The sequence below is a fragment of the Lytechinus pictus genome, chromosome 4, assembly GCF_037042905.1.
Source record: "Lytechinus pictus isolate F3 Inbred chromosome 4, Lp3.0, whole genome shotgun sequence".
Taxonomy (NCBI): domain Eukaryota; kingdom Metazoa; phylum Echinodermata; class Echinoidea; order Temnopleuroida; family Toxopneustidae; genus Lytechinus; species Lytechinus pictus.
Genome location: NC_087248.1, coordinates 3,746,302 through 3,770,169, shown reverse-complemented (window position 1 = coordinate 3,770,169; position 23,868 = coordinate 3,746,302). Strand labels below are relative to the sequence as shown.

Genomic DNA, 23,868 nt, shown 5'->3' with positions numbered 1-23,868 from the left:
AACAGGTACCTTTTCCATCAGTTAACCTCTGCTCGCACTTCGCGGTTGTAGTAAATATTCAGTTGTATATACATCTTTTTCAGGATAACAAACATTGCCCAGAATGTTCAAATTTTAGGAAAGAAATACATAAATTTTCCAAAAAAAATTTGCTCGCGCCTCGCGCTAGCATTATATAAGGACAATGATATCATATATTTATGTTGATTTATAAGAATAAAGCTAAAAAGTGACCATGAGGACTACTCCTTCAATGGAACGGACAAAAATTACCTTCAACCAGCCGATCGGGGATTAACATATGGCTGAAAATGTTTTCAACCCACCCCCCCATTGGCGAAGGCTGGATCAGCCTGTTGTCCCCCCTACCTTTCGGGACAGATTTCCGCCCATGAGCGGGACTCGAACCCCTCACATTGAGATCTACAATCTTATCTGAAACATGCGCTCTAACCGACTGAGCTACACTGCCTCCCAATGTAAATGAAAAAATTGTTAAATAAAACAATCCCCAGAAACAAAGGTCATTCCAAATAATCTAGATCTACATTATACACAGTACTAGGTGACATAAGTTTTAGAACATTATAGAAGAGATTAATATAAAAAAATAAGAAATACAGGGGTCTATAATTTATAATGATGAGTCATTGCCTCACGGGTGCATTTAATTTTTTTTCCAAGAAATATCAACATTCCCAAACACAAAGTCACAGTATTTTTTCTTCTTGGAGGGGGGGGGAGGGGTTGGGGACAAAACTTGATGAGTGGGCAGTTCTTTCTTATAGTTTTATACACAGGCTCCATCATGTGGATCAATCCACCACTATTTTTAACCTGGGTGAATGCCCCCCAAAAACATGAGTAATCATTCTATCATAACCTTGTTCTTTGAGTGATGAGTAATGACTCAAAAATTGAAATAAAGAAAACATCAAACTACTTTCAGTTCACTTTACTTAGCTTGTCTTTGCGATGCCAGTGACCGAGTGAGTTTTGCAGTTGCCATAATTACTATACTCTAGTCATTTATGATTACCCTGCCCTGGCCAACATGGCCATAGCTACATTGGCGGCGGAAGCCAAAAAATTAAGGGGGGGGGGCCCACCTGAAATTTTTGGATGGACACGGAAAAAATTTGACAAGCCCAAAAAAAGGCAGCGTAGCTCAGTCGGTTAGAGCGCATGTTTCGGATAAGATCGTAGATCTCAACGTGACTCGTGAGGGGTTCGAGTCCCGCTCATGCCGAAACGCGTCTAACAAAAAAATCTGATGGTATATTGTGTTAGCGTGCCTCACCACTGTATTCAGTGCAGGTGTGAATGCAGTTGGAAAACACTCCGTCCATCGGAAAGGACGCAAATGTTGGTCCCATGTATAGGAGAAACCCAACCTATGCACGTTAAAACCAATACACCGTCACTATTCGTGAGAGTACGGTAGGGTGTTCACCCGGTGTATTGCACCTGCCGGTCCCAGCAAAATTCAGGTCAAGTCAATCTTGACATTCATATGCCAGGCATAATCATCAAAATAATGATTATGGGCATTAATGGAAAGACAAGACAAAAAAAAAGGTTATAAACCTAAATTTTAGGAGGGGATCGCAAAAAATTTTGACAAGCAAAAAAAAAAAAAAGTCATCAACCTAAATTTTAGCGGGGGACAACAAACATTTGGGGGGACAGGTTCCCCCCCCCCCCCCGCCTATCCAATGGCCCATGCCATGCAGATCTAAGGCCAAGGGCATGAAGGACATTATCGTGATATTGGGAACACCGTTCACTTCATACAGCAGTTTTTCTGAACGCGATCGATCGTGATCCTGGCTTGGAGTGTGTATGGACAGACTGCACAGGACAGTCAGTCAGTCACACACAAAATTGAACGTATGGGACTGTTTCATTACTTCATGCTGTAACTCTTGATGTAAGACTTCCGCATCATCAGGTATTCCGAATCATATTCTGATATTTCGCGTTGGCACAGATAAATGAAAAATCAGCCGAAGGCTCTACAATGATCAAAACTCTTACGTCTAAATGCATACTTACGGTTTTGTTCGAAGATGTGAAGATAAATACGGCATTACGACCCCCTTACTGTCCATATCGTCGGCTCGTTCTCGCGATGCAGAAAATAAAACAATTATTGTTGATTTTGATAATCTGCTCTCTGATTGGTCAAAATCAGTGGGCTAATTTAGCCCACGATTTAGCCCATGGCCAAAGGGGTGGCTAAATTTGTGACGTCAAATGACGCGATTTAGCCCACGATTTAGCCCGGGCTAAGTTAGCCGAGCTTCGAGAAATGCAAAATTTAGCACCATGGGCTAAATGACGTCAAATGACGCGATTTAGCACCATGGGCTAAGTTAGCCACCCTTCGAGAATTCGGGCCAAAGAGTCCCACTCCAATTTGGATGTTGAAACTCTTCCATTCTACAGCTGTGGCTAAGCTTTAGTAAAATCAAATTTTAGTTAAATCCAAAGCCTCATGTTAGGAGAGATTGGAGAACTTGGTTGCAGTGTGGTGTACATACCTTTAACAGTGTTTGCCTAACTAAGCATTATTTGCCATAATAATGATAATATTCCACATTTATATAGTGCTTAATACATTGGAACGACATCTCTATAAAGCGCTTTACAGATATATTATTACCCCGGTCATCTGATCCTTGCATGCCCGCATACATTCCAACAAGAGTTCCAAGACTCAATTGGGAGGCATACTATACATAGGCTTTTGCATCCTACCAGGTACCCATTTAACGCCTGGTTGGAGAGTGGCAGAGTGTTGTTTGACACCTTGCCAAAGGATGCAATGCCGCGGTGGGATTCAAACACATGACACTATGATTTCAAGGCGAGAGTCAGAACCATTACACCACAACGATTCCGCCATTTTTAAAACCATTCAAATTTAGATGGTGAAAATCTCAAAGATAGATTTCAGTGATCAAGGCTTACCTTTTATATCTATGTTTGATCATTAGTAATGTGTATTTTTTATATGTTGTCTAAATTATGTGATTTTTAATTTCAGAGCGGGATGAAATTCAACTCTTCAGGGCAGAGGAGAATTGGAGAACAAGATTAGAGGAGATTGTGGAGAAGCAAGTGAAAGATCTTCAGGAAATGTAAGTCCATGATGTTATAATTAGTTTTTTTTTATTGTACTAGAAGACGAATAATGGTTCATAAACAAGTGAAGATGAATATATAGTTGACTCCATTGACATAAGATGCCATTGATGTTATGATATCACAATATCTTAAGTTTGATAAGGTAATGATTTTAGAGGTGAATATACATGTACAGTATGATGCTGTGGGTGAATGTTGATGTTTAATTGCATCAATAAAAGTTGGGATGATGGTTGTTTTGATAATGATGAAGATGAAAATCGATTACACTAATAGATTAATGAGATTTCGATAAGAATAATAAGTATGTATTAAAAGAGTGTTCAGCTTTTGTTTTGATTATTAAATAATCCATTGATGCAAATGCATATCGGTTCAGTTCATTTTAATCTATGTATTTCCATTTAGAAATCATGTTATAACACTTCATTAAACTAAGGAACACATGAGCAAATTTAGATTTTGTGAATATTATAAAAAAAAACGTATTTTGCTTTGCATCGTCACAAACTTGTATTTTTTTTTTCACTTGTTTGTAGCATTATGCATGTTTCCTCCCATTTTTCCTCAGGGAGAGTCAAGTCATCAGTAGTGAGGATGAGCCCATGGACACAGATAATAGTCAGGAGGATATATCACCCTCCCAGCTAAGCATCCCATGCACCCCTGCGAATGAAGTGGAATATCACTACTCACAAAATCCAGGTGAGTCCCCAATATTATATATATTTATTAAAAAAATGTTGCTTTTTTATTGGTGATATTGAGAAAGAAAACAATTGAATGAAAGTGTAGAATTAAGTTGTAAGGAGAATGGCAATGTTATATATGTATATCTCGATCCCCTGTAGGTTTCAATAGAAACAATTGTACAATTTAGATTGTTTTGTGTTTTATTAAAAAAGATTACTTTTTTGGTACATATCAAAATCAATTATATGCCAACAAAATCAAATTCAGCATGTTTCCCATGATATTGTATAGATCTGAAAAAGAAATAACCCTGGTCAAGTTAAAGTGAGCTCTAAAACTTGAATTTCATGTTTTCAATACATTGGATTTATTTACCTGTACATATAGGTATGATCTAAATCTGTGATATTTTGATGATTAACCTTGATTTGAAAGACTTTCTCATAAAATAGTGGTTTTGTTGCAACTGCAATAGTGTAGAAACTATTTGTAAGAAGATTGTCAGATATGATATTCATGTTTGTATAACTTGCTCTCTCAAGGTTTCAACAGCAAATGTTTTGTAATTAAAATTGGTTTGTTTATTTATTAAAAACTACTCTCTGTGGGACATGTCAAAATAAAATGCCAAAGTATATAGTTTCTGGATTCAATTTCTCTATGTTTTGTTTTTCACAGTTATCTCAAAAGAAATTACCGTGACCAATTTAGTGCATTTTAAATTAGCCCTCTGCCAGCTTATTTACAAGCTATCATCTTTTGTTATTGGTCAGATAAAAATAAACCTCTGGCTTTCTGAATTGTTGATTTGAAACGTTTAAAAACATATACTTGTTTAGTGAATATGTGGAGAATGGTGATCATTTTCTCTGTATTTGTTGAGCAGACAGTGAACCATCTCAAAGGCAGACCTTCAGCGGAGATGTTGCACCAGTCGTCAATGAGGAGTTAGTTCAATCTATCCTGGAAGCTTCACAGAGATTGTCACAATCTCAGGCACAAGGTACAGTATTGGGCTGAAGGTTCAATTCAATACCAGGTGGGTGTTTCATAAAGCTGTTCGTAAGTTAAGAGCGACTTTAAGAACGACTGGTGATCCTTTCTTATGGCAAATGGTATATTCATTAGCGATGGTTTTGCGCGTAAGAAAGGATCACCAGTCGTTCTTAAAATCGCTCTTAACTTACGAACAGCTTTATGAAACGGCCCCCTGGATTAAGATAATCTCTTACTGTGTAATGTACTTGGTTAAGAAATATTACTTAAATCGTAATCAATTTATTACTTGGCATGATGAGTTATATTAGCCCTATTAAAGACTAGCTAGATTCATACTGAAAGCAATTTGACATTAAATTGTTGTTGGAAAGTAAATCATTGTAAACATGTCTCATCAAAATTACAAGGTTATAATTATTCTCAGCTTGCAATGAAGCTTAAAAACACAGCTAATTAGATTTCCAAATTAATAGGCTCAAATCTCCTCAAACTTAAAAGTAAAATACTCCAATTTTAGGGTAATCAAATATACAACAACCACAGTAGGATAATTTTATCTGTAATCGTGAGATTGTGCTTGCTGCATGAATAAAGAAATAGTAGATACCATCTTCATGTTCTGTGACTTGAAATATATTTGCTTATTGCTTTTGATGCAGATACATGTGATGAGGAGCTTGCTAATCTTCTGGTAGATCTTGTTCATGAGGAGGAGGAAGAAGACCTGGTACTATCTGGGAGAAGGAGCACCCAAAGCTCGAGAGGGAATCCTAGGCCTTCTGGAATTGGTAAGTGATGAAGATGATGATGATGATGGTGTTGATGGTGATGATGATGATGATGATGATGATGATGGTGATGGTGATGGTGATGGTGATGGTGATGGTGATGGTGATGGTGATGGTGATGGTGATGGTGATGGTGATGGTGATGGTGATGGTGATGATGATGATGATGATGATGATGGTGATGGTGATGGTGATGATGATGATGATGATGATGATGATGATGATGATGATGATGGTGGTAATGATGATGGTGATGGTGATGGTGATGATGATGGTGATGGTGATGATGATGATGATGATGATGATGGTGATGGTGATGGTGATGATGATGATGATGATGATGATGGTGATGATGATAATGATGGTTTGTCCTACATAATTCTTTTTTTGTATTCCATTTCCATTAGATATATCAGATTCTGATGATGAAGATAGCCCAGAGCTTGAGGCTCAGGAAGAGAAGGAGATGTCTCAGGCTTGGATTGGTCTTGATGATGAACTTGAAGAAGCAGATAACAGTGCACAGTGAGTTTAAATTGCTCAAGTTATAATATTTTATCAATTTGAATCCAAAGTTTTAGGTTCCTGTCAAAGAAAATGAAATTTAAAAAAAATGGTAGAAATTCCATATAGCTTACCATTTTTGAAGAACATAAAAATCTCACAGAAATTACTCTATAGCTCATTTAAAAACTGATGATTTCTGAAATTTATATTATTTTGATTTATAGTATACTGTATGTCTTGCGATGCTAGGGGATCCTCACAAAAAAAATTTGGCAATCAATAAAACAGTTAATTTGTATGATTGATTGCACATAATTGAGTACACAATCAATTGCTAAACTTTGTGTTGCAGGTCCATGTTTCTTTGTCTTCTTTCTTTGATGTGTAGCACAAAGATCGCCATAATTTGGTTTTCCTACAGCTTGTACCATGATAATATGAACCATCCACATTGTTCATGGGTAATGCCATAAAGTAATCAACCTTCTTATAAGTCCAACCCAATTTTTCTTCACTTCACGAACTGCAAAAGCCATGATAATTTAGGAGTATTATAATTCTTCATATGATCTCAGAGCATCCAAGTCTCCCGGATCCTGCGGGAGAATACTGGATTTCGATCCAATCTCCCGTTCTCCCGACCCCATGCCAAAATCTCCCGGATAATTGTGATTTTTAGCTGTTAAATTGTAAAATTCATAAAAACGACTGTTTTACGAGTCTAGCATGTTCAACTCCCTTTACACCCACGTGGAAACTCCTTATCACATTTTCATTTTACCCAGTTACTTTTACCAGTTTTTGTATAATCGTACATTGATTTCCAATGTAAATGAAGATAATTTTACCGAACGACTGGTGAATTAGTCTAACAAGCAATTTTTTTTTTCTGGTTCTGCAATGTGCGTGAGGGAAACACTTCAGCGGCACTCCATGCACATGCCCCCCCGACGCGCCCCGGTGCGGCTCTGCCTGGTCTCCGGCAGACTGCGCCGCGGCAGGAGGCTATGCGAGAAGGGAAGTCCGATGCATTTTTCGGAAGCTTGTCTGCGCTTTATTCGAGCTGAAACTGTGGATCAACGATGGGTTACTATTATAATTACACCCTGACTTTTAGGAATAATTTTATTGACAATCCTGAAGAACAGAAGCAAAGTGGAGATTTTTTTTGCCTACTTTTACTTGGGTAGATCGGATTCGAACATTTTCTCTTTCGTGAGTGAGCTAGCCTGGCGCTGGCTGGCTGTGCGTGCTTGCTACAAAAAGGCAATTTTCGCAGGAATCCCTCGGCCCTCTTTACAGGGCCAGGCAAGCTCATCTTCCACTACTGCAGCCCTTTCCCCCTCTGGACAATAAAGGTATTTTCATGTTGAATGCATTCTTTTATGAATCATTTTAATATGTTCTACTGTATTGCCTGAAGCTTGAACTTATTTTTTAGTCAATGACAATTCATGATATCTCTCTAATGTGCATTAAATCTAGACTATGTGCCAAAAGTTTTGATGGTTTACTTAAGACGGCTGTCGGATACTATCAAATGTTGTTTCTTAATGAGTTTTGCTACCCAAAACTCCCGTCCGTGGGACATTTCGCCGCGCGCTCCCTCACAAAATCATACCTCCGCGAAATCTTCTGGATTCTATCATCCCAATGTTGGCAGCTCTGTGATCTAGAAAATATAGACAAATCATTTTGGATAGGTCCCACAAATAGGGGTCAGAGGTACATATACATGGAATCACCTCTATTATAACTTCTTCTTTCTTTCATTCTCCATCTGTTTGTAGTTTGGATAATCTCATTAGTGAGATAGAAGATGGAGGAGGAGATGCATCTCAGAAATCAACTCAGAGAAGTGATGTGATAATCCCTCAACTTGATGGAAGTTCAGACGTCAAACCAGAAGAAGGTCAGTCTCATTAATCCATCGACTACTGAATTCTTAAATTCCTCAGGATTACTACAGGGATCACTGATTCATATCTTAAAGAGAAATTTTATCTAGGTTGAAGGGGGACTCGGCAGAATTTATCAGGTTTTTTTTTTCTAAATGAAATTAACTAGAACAAGGCTGCAAATTTCAAGAAAATCATATGAAAAACCACAAGTTGTTTTTTAAAGTTATGTAGTTTTTTTATTGAGCAGTTCTATGTGTTTCATCTAGAATATTGGACCTGATGACATATTCTTCCAAACTTTTGGTTCACCAATGTTAAAAAAAAAATAGGAGTGACTACTGATTTATTGTATAACATCATCATTTAAAAACTTGTTTTGTTACAAGGGATATGTTTTTGTAGACATGTAAAAAAAATAGAAGTACTATTTAAAGGACGAGTCCACCCCAACAAAAAGTCGATAACACTGAAAATTTCATTTAAAATCGGATGTTAAATAATTTTAACGTTTTAAAGTTTCGCTCAATTTCACAAAACAGTTATATGCACACCCTGGTCAGTATGCAAATGAGGAAACTGATGACGTCATCCACTCACTATTTGTTTTGTATTTTATTATATGAAATATTAAATATTCTAATTTTCTTCTCATTGTCAAGTGAAACAACAATTAATTTCTCCCTGAACATGTGGAATTAGCATTGTTTAATACTATATGGTTTAGTCAAGTTGGTCTTTATTGTCAAATCTGTAAAAAATGAAATATTGTATAATTCAAACAATTAAAAACAAAAGAACTAGTGAGTGAGGGACATCATTGTCTGCCTCATTTGCATGTCACTGAGTTTTGCAATTCACTGTTTTGTAAAAAATAAGCGTTATTTTAAAATTTCATAACCTTCCTTTTTTACATCCGATTTCGATGAAATTTTCACTGTTATGCTATTTTAAATTTTTCTCTATTTATTCAAATCAAAATTTTTCTGGGATGAACTTGACCTTAACATAATAGATGAAACAAATATTCATTAAGGGCTTACATAGAACTATTTCACTGAAAAAAAAATTAGAATTTGTTCTTTGGGCAACTTGTAAAAAGTCAGAGCAGCGTCTTTCTTGCAGAAATCATTTGAGTGGCTTTTTACTACCAATCTTCACATAATATAAAGCCTGTCTCACACTATGCGATCCGGTGCGACGCGATTTTTCAAGAAATCGCATTTGCATTAAATATGATAGTTCCAAGAAGTAAAATTATTTAAAGTTTGGCATATTGTTAGGAAAACTAAAATCATATTTTTAATTTGCCGCAAGCCTTATGGTCGGAGTAAACAACATCGGCTTCAAGTCGCAGCCGATGATGACGTCATTATGATTTGGAATTGAATTTGTTTTTATTGTCTCACCTGCATAGCAGAGCAAGACCATAGGCGCCACTTTTCCGACGGCGGCGGCGTCAACATTGAAATCTTAACCAAGGTTAAGTTTTTGAAATGTCATCATAACTTAGAAAGTATATGGACCTAGTTCATGAAACTTGGACATAAGGGTAATCAAGTATAACTGAACATCTTGCCTTAGTTTTAGGTCACATGACTAAGGTCAAAGGTCATTTAGGGTCAATGAACTTAGACCATGTTGGGGGAATCAATATCGAAATCTTAACCAAGGTTAAGTTTTTGATATGTTGTCATAACTTCGAAAATATATGGACCTACTTCATAAAACTTAGACATAAGGGTAATAGTGTATCACTGAAGATCCTGCCTGAGTTTCAGGTGACATTATTAAGGTCAAAGGTCACTTAGGGTCAACGAACTTTGGCCATGTTGGGGTTATTTGAGTAATCATCGTCATAACTTTGAAATTTTATGGATCTAGTTTGTGAAACTTGAACATAAGAGCAGCAATGCATCCCTGAACACCCTGTGTGCGTTTCAGGAACATGGCCAAGATCAAAGGTCATTTAAAGGTCAATGAACGCTGGCCATGTTGGGAGTATGTGTTGAATTGGCATCATAACTTCGGAAGTTTATGGATCTAGCTCATGAAACATCGACATAAGGGTAATCAAGTATGAATGGTTGTTTTGCACATGTCTTAGGTCACATGATCATGGTCAAAGGTCATTTTGGGTCAATGGACATAATATTATATTATCATATTAGTGTTTTCTTCTGTGAATAATTGTATATATTCATTAGCTGTTTTCAAAGGAAGCACTGCTGCTATTATCGAATTGCGTAATGCAGGCGAGACTGCCAGAGGCGTTCCACTTGTTCATTCAGGGAGGCTCTAACTGGACTGAATTTTGATATTTTATTAGTTGGAATATCCATATCAAATGTTATCACAATTAATTTGAAATTCGGATCGCAACAAATCGCATAGTGTGAGACGGGCTTGATAGACAAAATGATGGAAAATGCAGGAAAGCTGGCATGAAAAAGATATGGCCAAGACTTTTAACAAGTTGCTTTGTTACATGTAGTTATCATCTGAAATCAATAGAAAAATTTCAATGTTTGCTTTAATACTCACTATGATCAAATTGTTTAATTTTTAGCCCAATATACCTACGTGTACTTAATAATGATCTAGAAATAGAAACCCCATTGAGCTTTCTATATTTAGTCATTAAGTTTACAAAGAGCTGTAAGGAACACCTCTTGTGTAGATTTTGATGACCAGACTAAAACTTATTTCTCTTTTTGCTCTTTATATTTGTATACCAGGTGAAAAGAAGAACAAATCAAAGTCCCTTCTGGGTAGTGGCAGAGGAGGTGCAAAGAGTCCCCGTAAGCAAGATGGTGATGCAGAGCCTGAAAGACCGTTAGCAGCAGATAAAATTGCCAGGAATCCCCACATGACTGTCGATGGTCCTCTAGGGGAAATCAGTGATGCTTTGCTGGCCTTGGAGGAATCGCCTAAAAAGAAAAGTAGGAGCAGAAAGAGGAAGGGACTCTCACTTTCATCCAGGAGTCCAAGAGGTCCAAGAAAACTCTTGAATGGGAAACAGGACGAAGCTTTCCCTGTCTTCGAAAGATCCGGCAAGGTCCAAAGGAGAAGGACCAGTAATTCAAGATCAAGAGTGAAACGGGCCAAGCGGATACTACAACTAGAAGATAAAGTTGAGGAATCTGCCGAGAACTGTATGCCCAAACCTCTAGTGTCACTCGGAAGAGGTAGAATGGGAAATAAGAGCCCTCGTGTGTCATCAGAGAAGGAAGCTTTTCCGTTCTTTGCCGGAAAGGTGTCCAGAAGTCCTCAGAAGCCCTTGCAGGGTCCGTTAGAGAAGTACTCCAATGCGATTGAATATAACATTGCTCCTTGTTTCCAGTATGCTGAATCCTTGAAGCCAAAAGATCATAAGAAGTCATTGCAACAAGGGAACACCTCACCAAGGCCCATGGATACCAAGAAAAGGAGAAATAGGCAACCTTCTGCAAATGAAAAACATTCAAAAACTAGTCCAAGGCAAACTAAACACACCGCAGAGAGCCAATCACCAAGGTTAAGAAGGAATGGTTCCAAGGCAGAAGATGATGAGACTTCTCCTTCAAGCAGAAGGAGGAGACTCTCGATGAAAGAGGAGTCCTCCAAACAAAGGTCTAGTGGGACAAATAGCCATGTTGCTAGAGTCGGGCGAACAAATTCAGAGGTTTCTCCCAGGAAACGAGCATCTCAAGAATTCACAAGACTTCAAAGTGTGTCCTCAGACGAAGACTTTAAAGAGAGTAAACCGCATGCATCATTCCGTAGAGGTAATGCTGCAAGCAAGGACTCTCGCAAGAAGGTAGAAACAGGAAAAGCAACTCGGAAAATGGCCAAGGGGAAAAGATCAAATAACAGCTATCGTCAAATACCTGATTCACCAGATGTTGTTGAAGGTAGTCCTGTTTCCAACCCTAAAGAAAAGAGTAGGTCACCTGGTAAGCATGGCATTGGTAGAGGGGGTAAAAGGAGCCCTAGAAGTCAACAGCAACAAAGTGATACACCATTCATCTCAGACAGATTAATACGTAGCCCTCACAAACCAATGGAAGGACCCGTCTCTGTTTACAGTAACTCCATTGGTTACAAGATAGCACCTTTATTTCAATATGCAGAATCTGTTAAACCCAAGCCCAAAGTGGTCTTAACTCCTTTAGAAATCCCAACACACAGCCCTTCAAAGAGTCCAAATATCCTGAAGAGAAGTAATAGTATAGCTATTAGTGCCTCTGAGAAATCTCCAAAGATGCCAGCCAATGTTGTTCGTAGAAGAAGTGTGCCAGCTGGAAGCTCCCCAGACAAATTGATTAGGAGTCCATCAAAAAGTCCAAAGGCTCAAAGAATCTTGTTGGATAAGTCATCTAAATCTCCTGGTAAATATTCAAACAGAAATAAAGATAAAGTTGCAAAAAGGAGTCGTCCAACTACAAAGGCTGAAGTGAAAGTATCTCCAAAGCAAAAGAGGAGCCGACAAGAAAACTCTGTTTCCAATATGGAATTAGATTCTCCAGAGCAATCACAGTCTCCCTTACTTGGTCATTCATTTGTCTTTGATGGAAAGATGACTAGTCCAGTAACAGTTGGAAGGGGACATATGGGCCAAAAAAGGCGGTTGAAGGAGATGGAAGACAAAGGATCACCCGTGCTTTCCTCAAAACAGATTGGAAGGTCACCTCTCAAAGCCATTCGGGATCTCTCTGGAAAACTAGTGAAGCTGCCATTCTCTGATTATCAAGATTTGGATTTGGCAGAATTTAAGAATGAAAAAAGCCAGCAAGGTAAAAAGAAGAATGTTTCTGATAAGAGCAAAGAAGTCAAGCATAAACAGGCAAAGCAGGAGGCAGGTACTTCTTCCAAACAGCAGCATTCTAAAGATGAAAAAAGGTCCAAAAAGACTGCATTGCAGAGAGATGCGAATGCAGGCCAGAAGAAGAAGAAAGATAAGTACCTTGATGGAGGGAGCAAGAAAAATAAAAAGGAAAAGGAACCTGAAGTAAAACCAGTGAAGAAGAGTCGAAAGCATTCTACTTTGAAATTTGATCCTGTTACGATGCCTTCCGTGAGGCTGCGGGTAACTACGTGGCCAAAGTTGAAAGCATGCAAGGAGCTTAACCCTAATCTTATCTTGAAAAAACTCTGTTTGGATGAGGCAAGTTGGGATGAAGTTGTTAGGAATGCTCTCTACCGAGATCTTGATCGGCTGTCAAAGAGGAAGATAAGTCAGGGAGATGATGAAAATATAGACGCGAAGAGAACCAAGAATGGCATAAATGCCCCATGGGGGAGAGGCCCAGCATCATCATCACCAAGGAAAGAGCAGATGAAAGCTATAATGGCTGCAAAAGAAGGCAAGGATATCTACAAGAGACTAAAAGGAGCAGGTCCAAGGAGGAGAGCGAGATCCAAGATCGAGGATATCTACGGGGGTGGTCCTGACAATAAAGTTTGGAACTTTGTTCCTCCAATCACTCCTCCAGATGATGAGATCACAAAGAACCCTATTCCTGAGATATCAGAACTGAGCAAGGATGAGTCAAGGGATGTGATGTGGCGGTTGGCGTGCTATTCACCGCAGCATCCAGAGAATATTAGTTCACCACCAAGATGCTGGTCTCCCCTAAGCAAGATCTCTGATGTTGAAGCTGAATATGAAGACGATGACTACATAGATGAGGAACAAGGAGTGGAACCTCTGAAAGGAGAGGATGGTGGAAAGGAGGAAGTGACTGTCACTGTACCGACCTCTGATAATGAAATGGATATCATTGAGAGAAACCTTGGCCAGATCTCAGATTTCAGCGTGTATGAAAAGATGTTGGGTGGCACAACTGCTGGAAGATCTCTCCAACAAGAAACAAAGACTAATAACGAGGAGTTTGCCCTTGAACATTTCCAGGAAGATGTCTCTGGAATCTATAATCATCTTCATGGAGACTCTGAAAAGGATGCCATCTCTGATGAATTTGCCAAACTTGATAATTCAGCTCATAATAGCCATGTGAACATCAAGAATAGAATACCATCTCAACAAGGTGGTCAGGTTTCTAATCTGCAAAGACAAATAAACAAGGTTAATGGTAATCACCATACTACCAAAGCGCAGGTTCACCATCATGTGGCAAGTAGCCAGAGTCAGCATACTGGAAGAGGAATTGAAAGCCAGTCAAGACATTCAATACCACACAGTACCCCTCTTCTACCTCAAAACAATGTCAATATGCAAGCAGCATCACAATCCAATTCTGAAGGTAGTGGAAGCAACAGTTCATCTCAGATAACTCCAGGCCAGAAGACACCTACCTTTTCTGCCGAAACAAATTCTGGATCATCATCTTCATATACAGCTCATTCCCCACGTGGCATAGAAAGACGTACAAGCAGCTCCAGTCAGTTTACAGTCCATAGCCAAGGAATGACCTCCCAGACACCAGGATCACAAGAACCAACAACCATTCCAGAAACAGATTCAGAACACAGCAGTGGCAGCCCTCCTCAGAATCAGTACAATTCCAGTCAGCCTACACAAATTGCCAGTCAAGGCAGTCAATCCAAAGAACCCATTGTCCATCCAGGAAACAGTACCAACAACCAATCTATGTACTATCATGGTGCTTCCCATGCCAGCCAAAGCATGTATGAAATGTCCAACCATTCGTTCAATCAGTCAACAGCGTATGGTAATGATAGGGTGTCCAATCAGAGTCAGGGGTTCAGCCAGTCCCATCTCCCACCCTACCCATCTCCTGGTAGTAACCAATCTCATGGTTACCCACCATATCCATCACCGCAGTCCTCCTACCCCAACCCTCCTCCCCAATCTCCAAACCATCAGAGCCAACCCTCAGGATCCCAGTCCCCAGCCTACCGAGTACCCTACCAGCCTGGTCCCCAGCAGCACCCGTACCAGGACACCAATGGATCATCAGTCCCGGCAGCTAAGCCCAAGATTTGGCGGCCGGTGGCTATGCCTCCGACAGATACCATGGTCAGAAAGAGTCTTCAGGAGTACGGATTACCCGAGGTTCACCATCAAGGAGCATACTGGGGGAACCCTCAAGATCATGCTGGAAGACAGAGGTAAGCCCCCCCCCCTCTTTTGGTCTTATCTGTCTCAAGGTCAAGATCAACATATTGCATGAATTCTTTGTACCAAAGGCCCAGGATAACTTTGGTTAGGATGTGTACTTAAGTATTGTTCAACAGGTGAAGAATAACCAAGTACATATCAACTTACTAGATTTCTTCAGATTAAAATATTCTTCAAAAAGATTACTGATATGTTATATTGCAAAATTATTCTTATGAAACTTTAATTTTAGTTGCTGTAGATAGTTCACGTTTTTACCCTCAGTGTGATTATGAATATCTCGTGTTTGATACCACCAAAACTTTTAATGTGAAGAGATTTGGCAGGAAAAAAGGTAAAAGTAATATGTCATTTTCCCAATTAATTTCTTACTTTTAAATTTATTTTGTGTTTTTTATGAAATGACCTAACACATTATGATATGTTAATTATGCATAATGATTACTCTTACCCAAGGATGTGGAGTGATTTATGAAAAATACTTTTTATTTTTATTTTCTTAGTATGACTAAGGGGGTGTTGCAAGAATTGATCGATCAGTTGTAAGATTACAACAGAGTATTTGCAATTGATTGCAAACATTCTGTTATAATTTTACAATTTATTTATCAGTTTTAACATTAGCAAATGAGATAACACTCCTTCTTTCAAGAAGCACAAACAATCACAAATTTTAATCTATCGCTAGGCATATGATTCATTTAAGGATCGAAAATCAACATGCAATTGACCGCAAGTTTCTTGCAGTCCCCCAATTGTCTTTATTTGTATCATCTACACTGTACATGTATGACCTTTAAAATGTGTTTATTTTTACATATTGTTTTGTTTTCTTTTGGTGTCATTCAGGGAGGGCCTTGGCCAAGCACATGTTCAGACCATGCTTCCCTCGTCACTACAGCCTGCTGACACCCCTTGTGGTACAATGGGACTGAACCATTGGCAGACAGTTGTCCAATCACAGGGAGAAACACCTTCTTCCCAGGGCTATTCCACTTCTAATCAGGGGTACAACTGTGATGCTGTGTGGATGCCTTCAAAGTATCCTCCACCCAGGGCTTCTGTTACTGGATGGCTGAATAACAAACAGCAAGGAGAGCAGACACCCGGTATCAGGCATGACAATGGGTCAGGTATGCCAGGGTACCAACAGAATCCAGAACATAGTCAACATGCTGTCACGCTGCCACACAACTCACCGGGACAGACTAGTACGCCTTTCTTGCCTCAACAACACAACGGCACCCTGCACAGTCAGAATAACCAGTTTACAACGCTACAAGGACAACAAGCAAACACATTGAGTGACAATCACAACAATGCACATCATCTACCAGGCCATCAACCCGTTGTTTCCCCTCAGGGTACTTCACCCATGCAATCTGGTGCTTACCCAGTACAACCATCTACTCAACAAGTTGCAACTCCGAGGCAACAACCTCTACAAGCAACTCAACCACTTTCTGTACCAGTCACATCTTGTGGAAGTAGCAGTGGCCTCACTGCACAGGACCAAAAGTATTCCTCTTCTGCCACCAACTCCAACAACCTTGCAAGAACTCCAGGGGTTAAGCAGAACACTCAACCAATTCAAGGTTCCAGCATGAACACTCCTGTGGCAGGGATTCCCAAAGGGGTGCAGAGTTGTACCCCTCCTCTGTCAAGCACCCCACTCCGTCCATTGGCAAGGACTTCTGTGATGTCTCAAGAACAGCCTGGTGTGACACCCATTGCTATGCAGAAGCCTACACCTCTCATGGATCTTACAAAGTTGAAGAATCCTTCCTATCCAAACACTCCTGCACAGGTAACAATAAAAATCATTCAATGTTGCTTCTAATTTAGATTTTGCTCATATATGTTCATCAAGTAAATCATGTAATAAGCAGCAATTGTATTCTGAACATCATTTTTATTTGTGTTATTTTGTGTGGTACTGTTTTTGTTATAACTTGTATTGGAAGTAACCAGATTATAACATCACTAAAGTGCTAAAAAAAACCTGGTTATCTGTAAACCGTTCTTTTACACCTTTTCTTCTTCCAAAAGAAATTTTGCGTCAAGAAAGTGGAGATAAAAGTACTTTGGTTTGTGTGCAGGTTGAGTCTTTGCAAGTCATCAATACTGCTCTAATTACCAAAATAGTTTCCAAATAGAAACTTTGTATTGATAAATTGAATGAACACTAGGAACCATTAGAGTACTTCCTTGGGGCTAATGATCTGAAATATTTAAAAGCTTACGGACAATTTAAACTTGTGTAGGGCATGTGCAGTTCATATCTGAACAAAGAAAATGAGGAGGAATGCAAGTTATGTAACATATAAAATAGTTATATCAGAATACCTATCTTCTGAAATCAATTTTTTGCAAAAGATAAAATGTGCTCAGACTACTATCCCAGAGAGAACTAAGAGAATGGGATTATATTATAAAATATTTTACAAAAGTAATTTTTCTTTGTTTATTTTATTATTTCAGAACTCAAAAAGAGTATATGTTTATAATTATATTTGTTTTATCATACCTGTACATGTTTGTATATAATACGTAGTTGATTTCATATGCTTTGTTATTTTACTAAGAATTAAAATGTCTTTAGGATACCGGTATTTTCCTCTCGAATCTATGCAGTCCTTTTGAACTTAGGATCCCGTTGGTGTATGCACTTGAAATATAAATACTTCATCCATTTATGTTGTAAAATTTGCCTCCCATTCAATTTCCTCTCATGGAAAAAAAATTATTGCATACACTCCCATGTAGTCAATAAATGGAAGGAAATAATTTTACTTACCAAATCTGGTAAGCCTTTTGGGTCATCACTTAAGAAAATCTCTCAACTAAAGTCTGAACAGAACATATGCAAAAATATGCTACACAAAAGACTTTTTTTGTAGCAGGCTTTATAAATGTGGAGCAAATTGCGATGTGATACAAAGAATATTATTCTCTTTATGCTATATTCTTTATCCACAGGTGACACCTGATGTTGGGATGCGAAGAAAACGTTCTCTGGTCTCTCAGATAGAGGGACCAACCCCAAAGAATACGTATGGTTTCAAGGTCAGTCAGGGGAATTCCCAAGATGCTAAAGCTCTCCATGTGGTAAGTTCATTGTACTCTATATTTTTTTATTTCTTATAAATAATTCCATTATACTTTCTCAAAATATCTGTAAAATGTATTATCTTGAATATGTAATTTTGAATCTCCAATCTTTCAAACTTTTCTTCCTGTTAATTCCTGTATAATTCCGTTTTCATTATAAATTTGCCCCTAAGCGATAAAACCGTGTAAGTAATAATGTCTTTTAAATGATGTTTTCACAGGTTCAGCATCTGACCACGATGAGTCTTGAAGTCCATGTTCGTACCAGACGAGACTACCACCCCGACCCTGACTTTGACCCCATACGGGCCATCTTCTACTGCATCCACAAAGATGGCCCTGACAACAAAACCCCACCCAGCAACCATCACCATGGTGATGCCGAGGATGGGAGCAAGGACATCAGTGATGAGGGTCACAGCAGTGTTGGTGTGATCATGGTTGACCTCTCTAAGAAGGGGTCAAAGAGTGAGGAGGGTGCCGGAGGGATCACGACAGACTTGAATGCAGTGACCCAACGAGACTGGATGACCAGGTCAGGGGTCATGGGGTTAGAGGTCACATACGTTGAGGATGAGAAGGAAATGTTTGAGGAGTTTGTCAAACTTGTGAGGAGGTAAGAAAATCATATTTTATTAAGCAGTCAGTAGGTTTAGATGTGAACCTTGCATGCATGTAAAGTCTTAATAGGAGATTCACAAGCCAATAAATACAGGAGCAGCAAAGGGTGATTTGTCCTCAAATTAAAAAACAACACATCTAAATGAACAGTAGGAATAGACCTTATCAGTATTTTGCAAGGACTTTTTGCCCTGTATAGCATCTGTGTCTGTCAGATGAGATTTTTTTACACTCAGCTTGTGCAAGGATTGTATTATAAAGAGGAATATTATTGATGGAGATGAATTACTGCCACTTACCCATTTCCCTAATGTGACTTTGGTGCGGCAAATTGATATCTGGCCAAAGGATATTAATGCCACAACGGGACTCAAATTCAAGCTACAAGCACAAGCTCGATGATATAACTGGGCACACAAAACTGCTGTATTTCATTATAAAGTAATATAAATCATATAAGTACAAATTGCGGTCTCTAGAATGTGGCCTTGCTACCAGGTGTTTGCTAACACTGGTTTTGGTTATTCTGTTTTCTTTATACTTTCAGACATGATCCTGACATGTTAGCAGGGTTTGAGATTCAGCAGCTTTCCTGGGGTTATCTCTTCCAAAGGGCAGCATTCCTTGAGGTACAGCTCTGTCAACTCATCTCACGGTTACCAGGTCAGTCATAACCTTCAAGATCTGTGTTAGTCACCAGCAGTTTTTATGCCTTCGCCAACCTTAGAAGGTTGCCAGTAGCATGCTTCAGGTCCTCCATTTGTCCTGTTTTTTTGTTTTAACTAGAGAACCGTTTGATGGATCACCTACAAACTTGGTCCATGTATGCATATTGGAATGCTGATGATCTGTTAAAATTTTGCGGAATCAAGATGAAGATCGGAGTTTCTGAAAATATCTTGCTCTCAGCCTTCATCTTCTTGAGATTTAAAGTGCTCCAGTTTAAGACTTTTGACTTTGCAAGAGTAGGTCTGAGAACAGTCTCACTCCATTCCACAAGATCACAGAGTGCTGAAACACTTAGAGTTACCTGGATTTCACTCTAAAAGTACTGTGAACTCATGCCCATATTGTCCATGCACATCCTTCAGTGTATTTATACCTGAGAAATCTGGGACAGGACTTACATTTCTTTTGTAAATTAAGATATCTTGATTTATTTGATCAATTCATTATCCAGAAATGATTGTAACATGGAGCTTTTTTGTGTGCATGTGTTTTCTTTAATTAGATGAGACTCGTGAGAGTCATTTTTCAGCAGATAAAGATGCTTATGGTGCAGATCACATGTCAGAGATCACTGTGGCAGGAAGAATAGTTCTTAATCTATGGAGGATCATTAGACATGAGGTAAGTGAAATACTTTTACCAAACATTTCAGCTGTCTTTTGTCATATATATAAATAATAGTTTGTAATAAAGTTGTTTTTCACCCCACCCCCATAAAGAAAATAACTATTAATTTTGATGAAGTAAGTAAGTTTGTCAAGACGATAATATCGTCAAGGGAATATTTTGATACAACAATGTTAATTCACTTTCCACTCTCATTCTTAATTTTTAAGATCAAATCTAAAACATTGTCAAGTATGCTTTTGACAGGAGCACTGTAAAGACATCCAATATCATAATTATTCTCATTTTATCCACTACTACAAAATGGTATTGTTTAAAAAGTAAATATCACTGAAAATCACATCTTATTTTGATTTTAGGTGACTCTCAACATCTACACCTTTGAGAATGTAGCCTACCATGTTCTTCATCAGCGGTTACCACTATTCACATTCCGTTCATTGACTGATTGGTTTGATCATAATACTGCCTGTTACAGGTTTGTAATTCATTCGATTTTATCTACTGTATACATGTATAATAATTTTTGTTTTTTGCTCATTTTAAACATATTTCTATACTAGTTAGACTCCTAAAATATGACATGATATCATTGCTGACATTATAAGGGAGTATATAAATAAATGGTGAAATCAACCACTAAATTTCCTCCCTCCCCCCTCCACCCTAAAAGAATATTGAAACAAAATAGGATGTACATGTAGGAGAAGACTCATGGACATTGCTTATGTAAGGAAGTTCTTGATACACTTACATGTATCTTGTCTCAACCTTTGTATTAATAATATTTATCAACTTGACTTGGTCGTGGGGGGGGGGGGAGGTTTCACAAACCCCGACTAGTGAGGAGAACTTTTTAACAGAAACTATTTTTTTCTTTTAGTCATCCTCAGGCACTGGTTATTTCTTCCTGTTGTACATATTCTTGTTGTCTTTTGCCTGGAAATAAAATAAATAAAAATAAAATAAAGAGTTAAGGATAACTAAAATTCATGCTTAAATGTCAATGTGTACATGATATTTAAAACGTTATCTCATTGATAAATGTGAGTTAGACTGCATTCATAAACGTGATCTGACCAGTGTGGTGATGTGTTGTGTATTTGAATAGGAATTTCATGTGCGATTCTCAGTCAGACTTTTGTCATGCTTTGTGAAACATCCCCAGATAAGTTATTCAATCATTTTAGGTTTTTGTATAGAAAAATGTGCTACTTCAATTTAAGGAATTCATTCCTCTTGGTATCAGCTTCTCCTTGGAGGTAAGTGCTTATTTTATGATTGTGTGTTCCAATAATCCACTCTGCTTTTTACAACTTTACTATTAAATTATAATTTCTTTTCAGATGGAGGACAATAGAGTACTATGCTGAGAGAGTTAAAGGGAATGTTCAGCTTATCAAGAAACTAGATCTTATTGGAAGGACTAGTGAGTTGGCCAGACTGTTTGGTATTGAGTTTTACTCTGTGCTGTCTAGAGGATCTCAGGTAAGATCACCATCATCATAATCTTTATCATTTTTGTCATCATTATCATCACATCACCGTCTTCATCATCATCATTATCATCACCTTCATCATCATTATCATAATTTTCATCATCTTTGTTATCAACATCACCATTGTCATCACTCATCCTCATTATCATAACCATCATCATCATTATCATCTTCACAATCATCATCATCGTCAACATCAACCTCGTCATAATCATTAATTTGTTTACCTGATAATTCTTATTTTGTACGTATGTTTTTGCTGTAATTCACTTATTGCTCATTCTTGTTAGTTGGTATGTGGAAGCTAGTGATATATTGATTCTGGCTCTTGGCTTATAATCAGAGAGTTTGAATTCCATTGCAGCCTGGCATCATTTGGCTTTAACCTACAGTTTGCCACTCTCTATCCAGGTGTTAAATGGGTCCACATTAGGATACTAAAGCTTAAGTGTAATATGCCTAGCGAATGAGTTTGGAAACTAATGTTGAAATGCTCACCAGGGAATGGTTAAGTGCATACATTGTACATGTATGTGGGCATGCCAGAATGTAGTCATTGGACGTTATCATAGTTAACCTTTGGAGAAGAATTTGCTGAATGGTTTCTATGACGTAATGAGTTCATACCAAATTCTTCTAATCTCCGTAACAGATCATTTCATTTCACATGAATCTACATGTAGTTACAAATAATACACTTGTTTTTCACCTCACAGTATCGGGTTGAATCCATGATGCTACGGCAGGCTAAGTGTGCCAATTACATCGCAGTATCACCCAGTGTTCAGCAGAGATCGCGATCGAAGGCTCCAGAGTGTATCGCTCTGGTCATGGAGCCAGAGTCAAGATTCTATGAGGATCCTGTCATAGTACTCGACTTCCAGTCACTCTATCCGTCAATGATGATTGCATACAACTACTGCTTCTCTACTTGCCTTGGTCGTGTGGAACATATTGCCCAGTATGTATTTTAATTGTATCATTGTATTCTGTTAATGTTTTTCTTATTCTTGTTCTCAAGTTGCTTCTTCTCAACATTCTTACCCCATTGTTTACTGTACTTGGTGGTCACCATACAAAGCCTGCAGGAATCACTAACTTGAGTAATCAGCAGAAAGGGATCGTAGGAATTACTAATTTTTCTAATCTATTTGAAATTTGTAATGAATGAATCTGAAAATATTCTCAACATATTTTATAAGATGAACTCTTGAGCCTTATGTTTTTATATATATTTTTTTTAATCAATTGGAAGAAATCAATTTAATTGAAGTTGGAATATGTATAATTCACTTCAACTTGAATATCAGGGTCATTTTCCTTAATACTCATCTTTTTATTAGGAAATAACTTACTAGAGCAGAACTTGTTTTTTGTAGTGTCTTTGATCAGTGAAAAGACATTCGCTCCTGTGACGTTTAGATTTAGGATTATAATAAAGTTTTTGGTTCAGAATAATATGAATATAAGTATTAGGGTTTAGTTATTGTTGGAGGTTAGATTTTATGTTTGGCTTACGCGCAGATTTTCCATCGGAGCAATTGTCGCCGGAGCAAATGTCATGGAATCCTTTGATCACTGATAGATACTTTGACCATATTTTCATTGATCTTCATTTTCTTACAGAGGGGGCGAGTTTTCCTTGGGATGTCATTCTCTCTCCATCCCTCCAAAGCAGCTTGATCAGCTTCTTGCCTCAGATGGTATCCATGTATCTCCAAATGGTGTAGCCTATGTGAAACACAGTGTCAGGCATGGTGTCCTACCCAGGTACGTTGGTTGATCTGATCTATGACCCCTCAGATAGGATGTAAACTGAATTATCATGCCATCAGGGCTGTTTCATTACACTGTTGGAAGTTTATCAAGAACTGGTGTATGAAGTGCCAAAACTGAGTTCACGTTATGGCAATTATTGACTTTCTTATGAAAATATATTCAGTAGTTCACATGTAAATAATGGTTATCAACATACAAACTTTCGCTGATGTGATGAAAATTGAATCATGAAGTAATTTTTTGTATTTTTCTCACTCATGTTTCTTAGTCCCAGTTCTTTTTTTGTTATGCATTGTGATTATGTTTGATTTTTTTTTTTAATAAACTATATATTATACTGTTTCTACTAAGTGCTTTACAAGCAAGCATGTCCATTTTAAATC

The 23,868-nt window shown here is 38.1% G+C and overlaps 1 protein-coding gene across 1 annotated transcript in view; it reads left to right on the top strand.

The window, feature by feature from the left end:
• Nucleotides 1-2,497: 2,497 nt before the first annotated feature.
• Nucleotides 2,498-23,868, top strand: part of LOC129259167 (serine/arginine repetitive matrix protein 2-like) — a 28,631-nt gene continuing 7,260 nt past the window's right edge. The window contains exons 1-17 of the mRNA XM_064098900.1: nucleotides 2,498-2,528; nucleotides 3,050-3,143; nucleotides 3,722-3,855; nucleotides 4,730-4,846; nucleotides 5,502-5,630; nucleotides 6,038-6,155; nucleotides 7,928-8,049; nucleotides 10,774-15,109; nucleotides 15,969-16,926; nucleotides 18,099-18,227; nucleotides 18,452-18,846; nucleotides 19,399-19,514; nucleotides 20,083-20,201; nucleotides 20,567-20,685; nucleotides 21,554-21,695; nucleotides 22,423-22,667; nucleotides 23,333-23,476. Coding sequence (XP_063954970.1) covers nucleotides 2,498-2,528; nucleotides 3,050-3,143; nucleotides 3,722-3,855; nucleotides 4,730-4,846; nucleotides 5,502-5,630; nucleotides 6,038-6,155; nucleotides 7,928-8,049; nucleotides 10,774-15,109; nucleotides 15,969-16,926; nucleotides 18,099-18,227; nucleotides 18,452-18,846; nucleotides 19,399-19,514; nucleotides 20,083-20,201; nucleotides 20,567-20,685; nucleotides 21,554-21,695; nucleotides 22,423-22,667; nucleotides 23,333-23,476 — 7,448 coding nt within the window. The remainder of the gene's footprint in view (nucleotides 2,529-3,049; nucleotides 3,144-3,721; nucleotides 3,856-4,729; nucleotides 4,847-5,501; nucleotides 5,631-6,037; nucleotides 6,156-7,927; nucleotides 8,050-10,773; nucleotides 15,110-15,968; nucleotides 16,927-18,098; nucleotides 18,228-18,451; nucleotides 18,847-19,398; nucleotides 19,515-20,082; nucleotides 20,202-20,566; nucleotides 20,686-21,553; nucleotides 21,696-22,422; nucleotides 22,668-23,332; nucleotides 23,477-23,868) is intronic.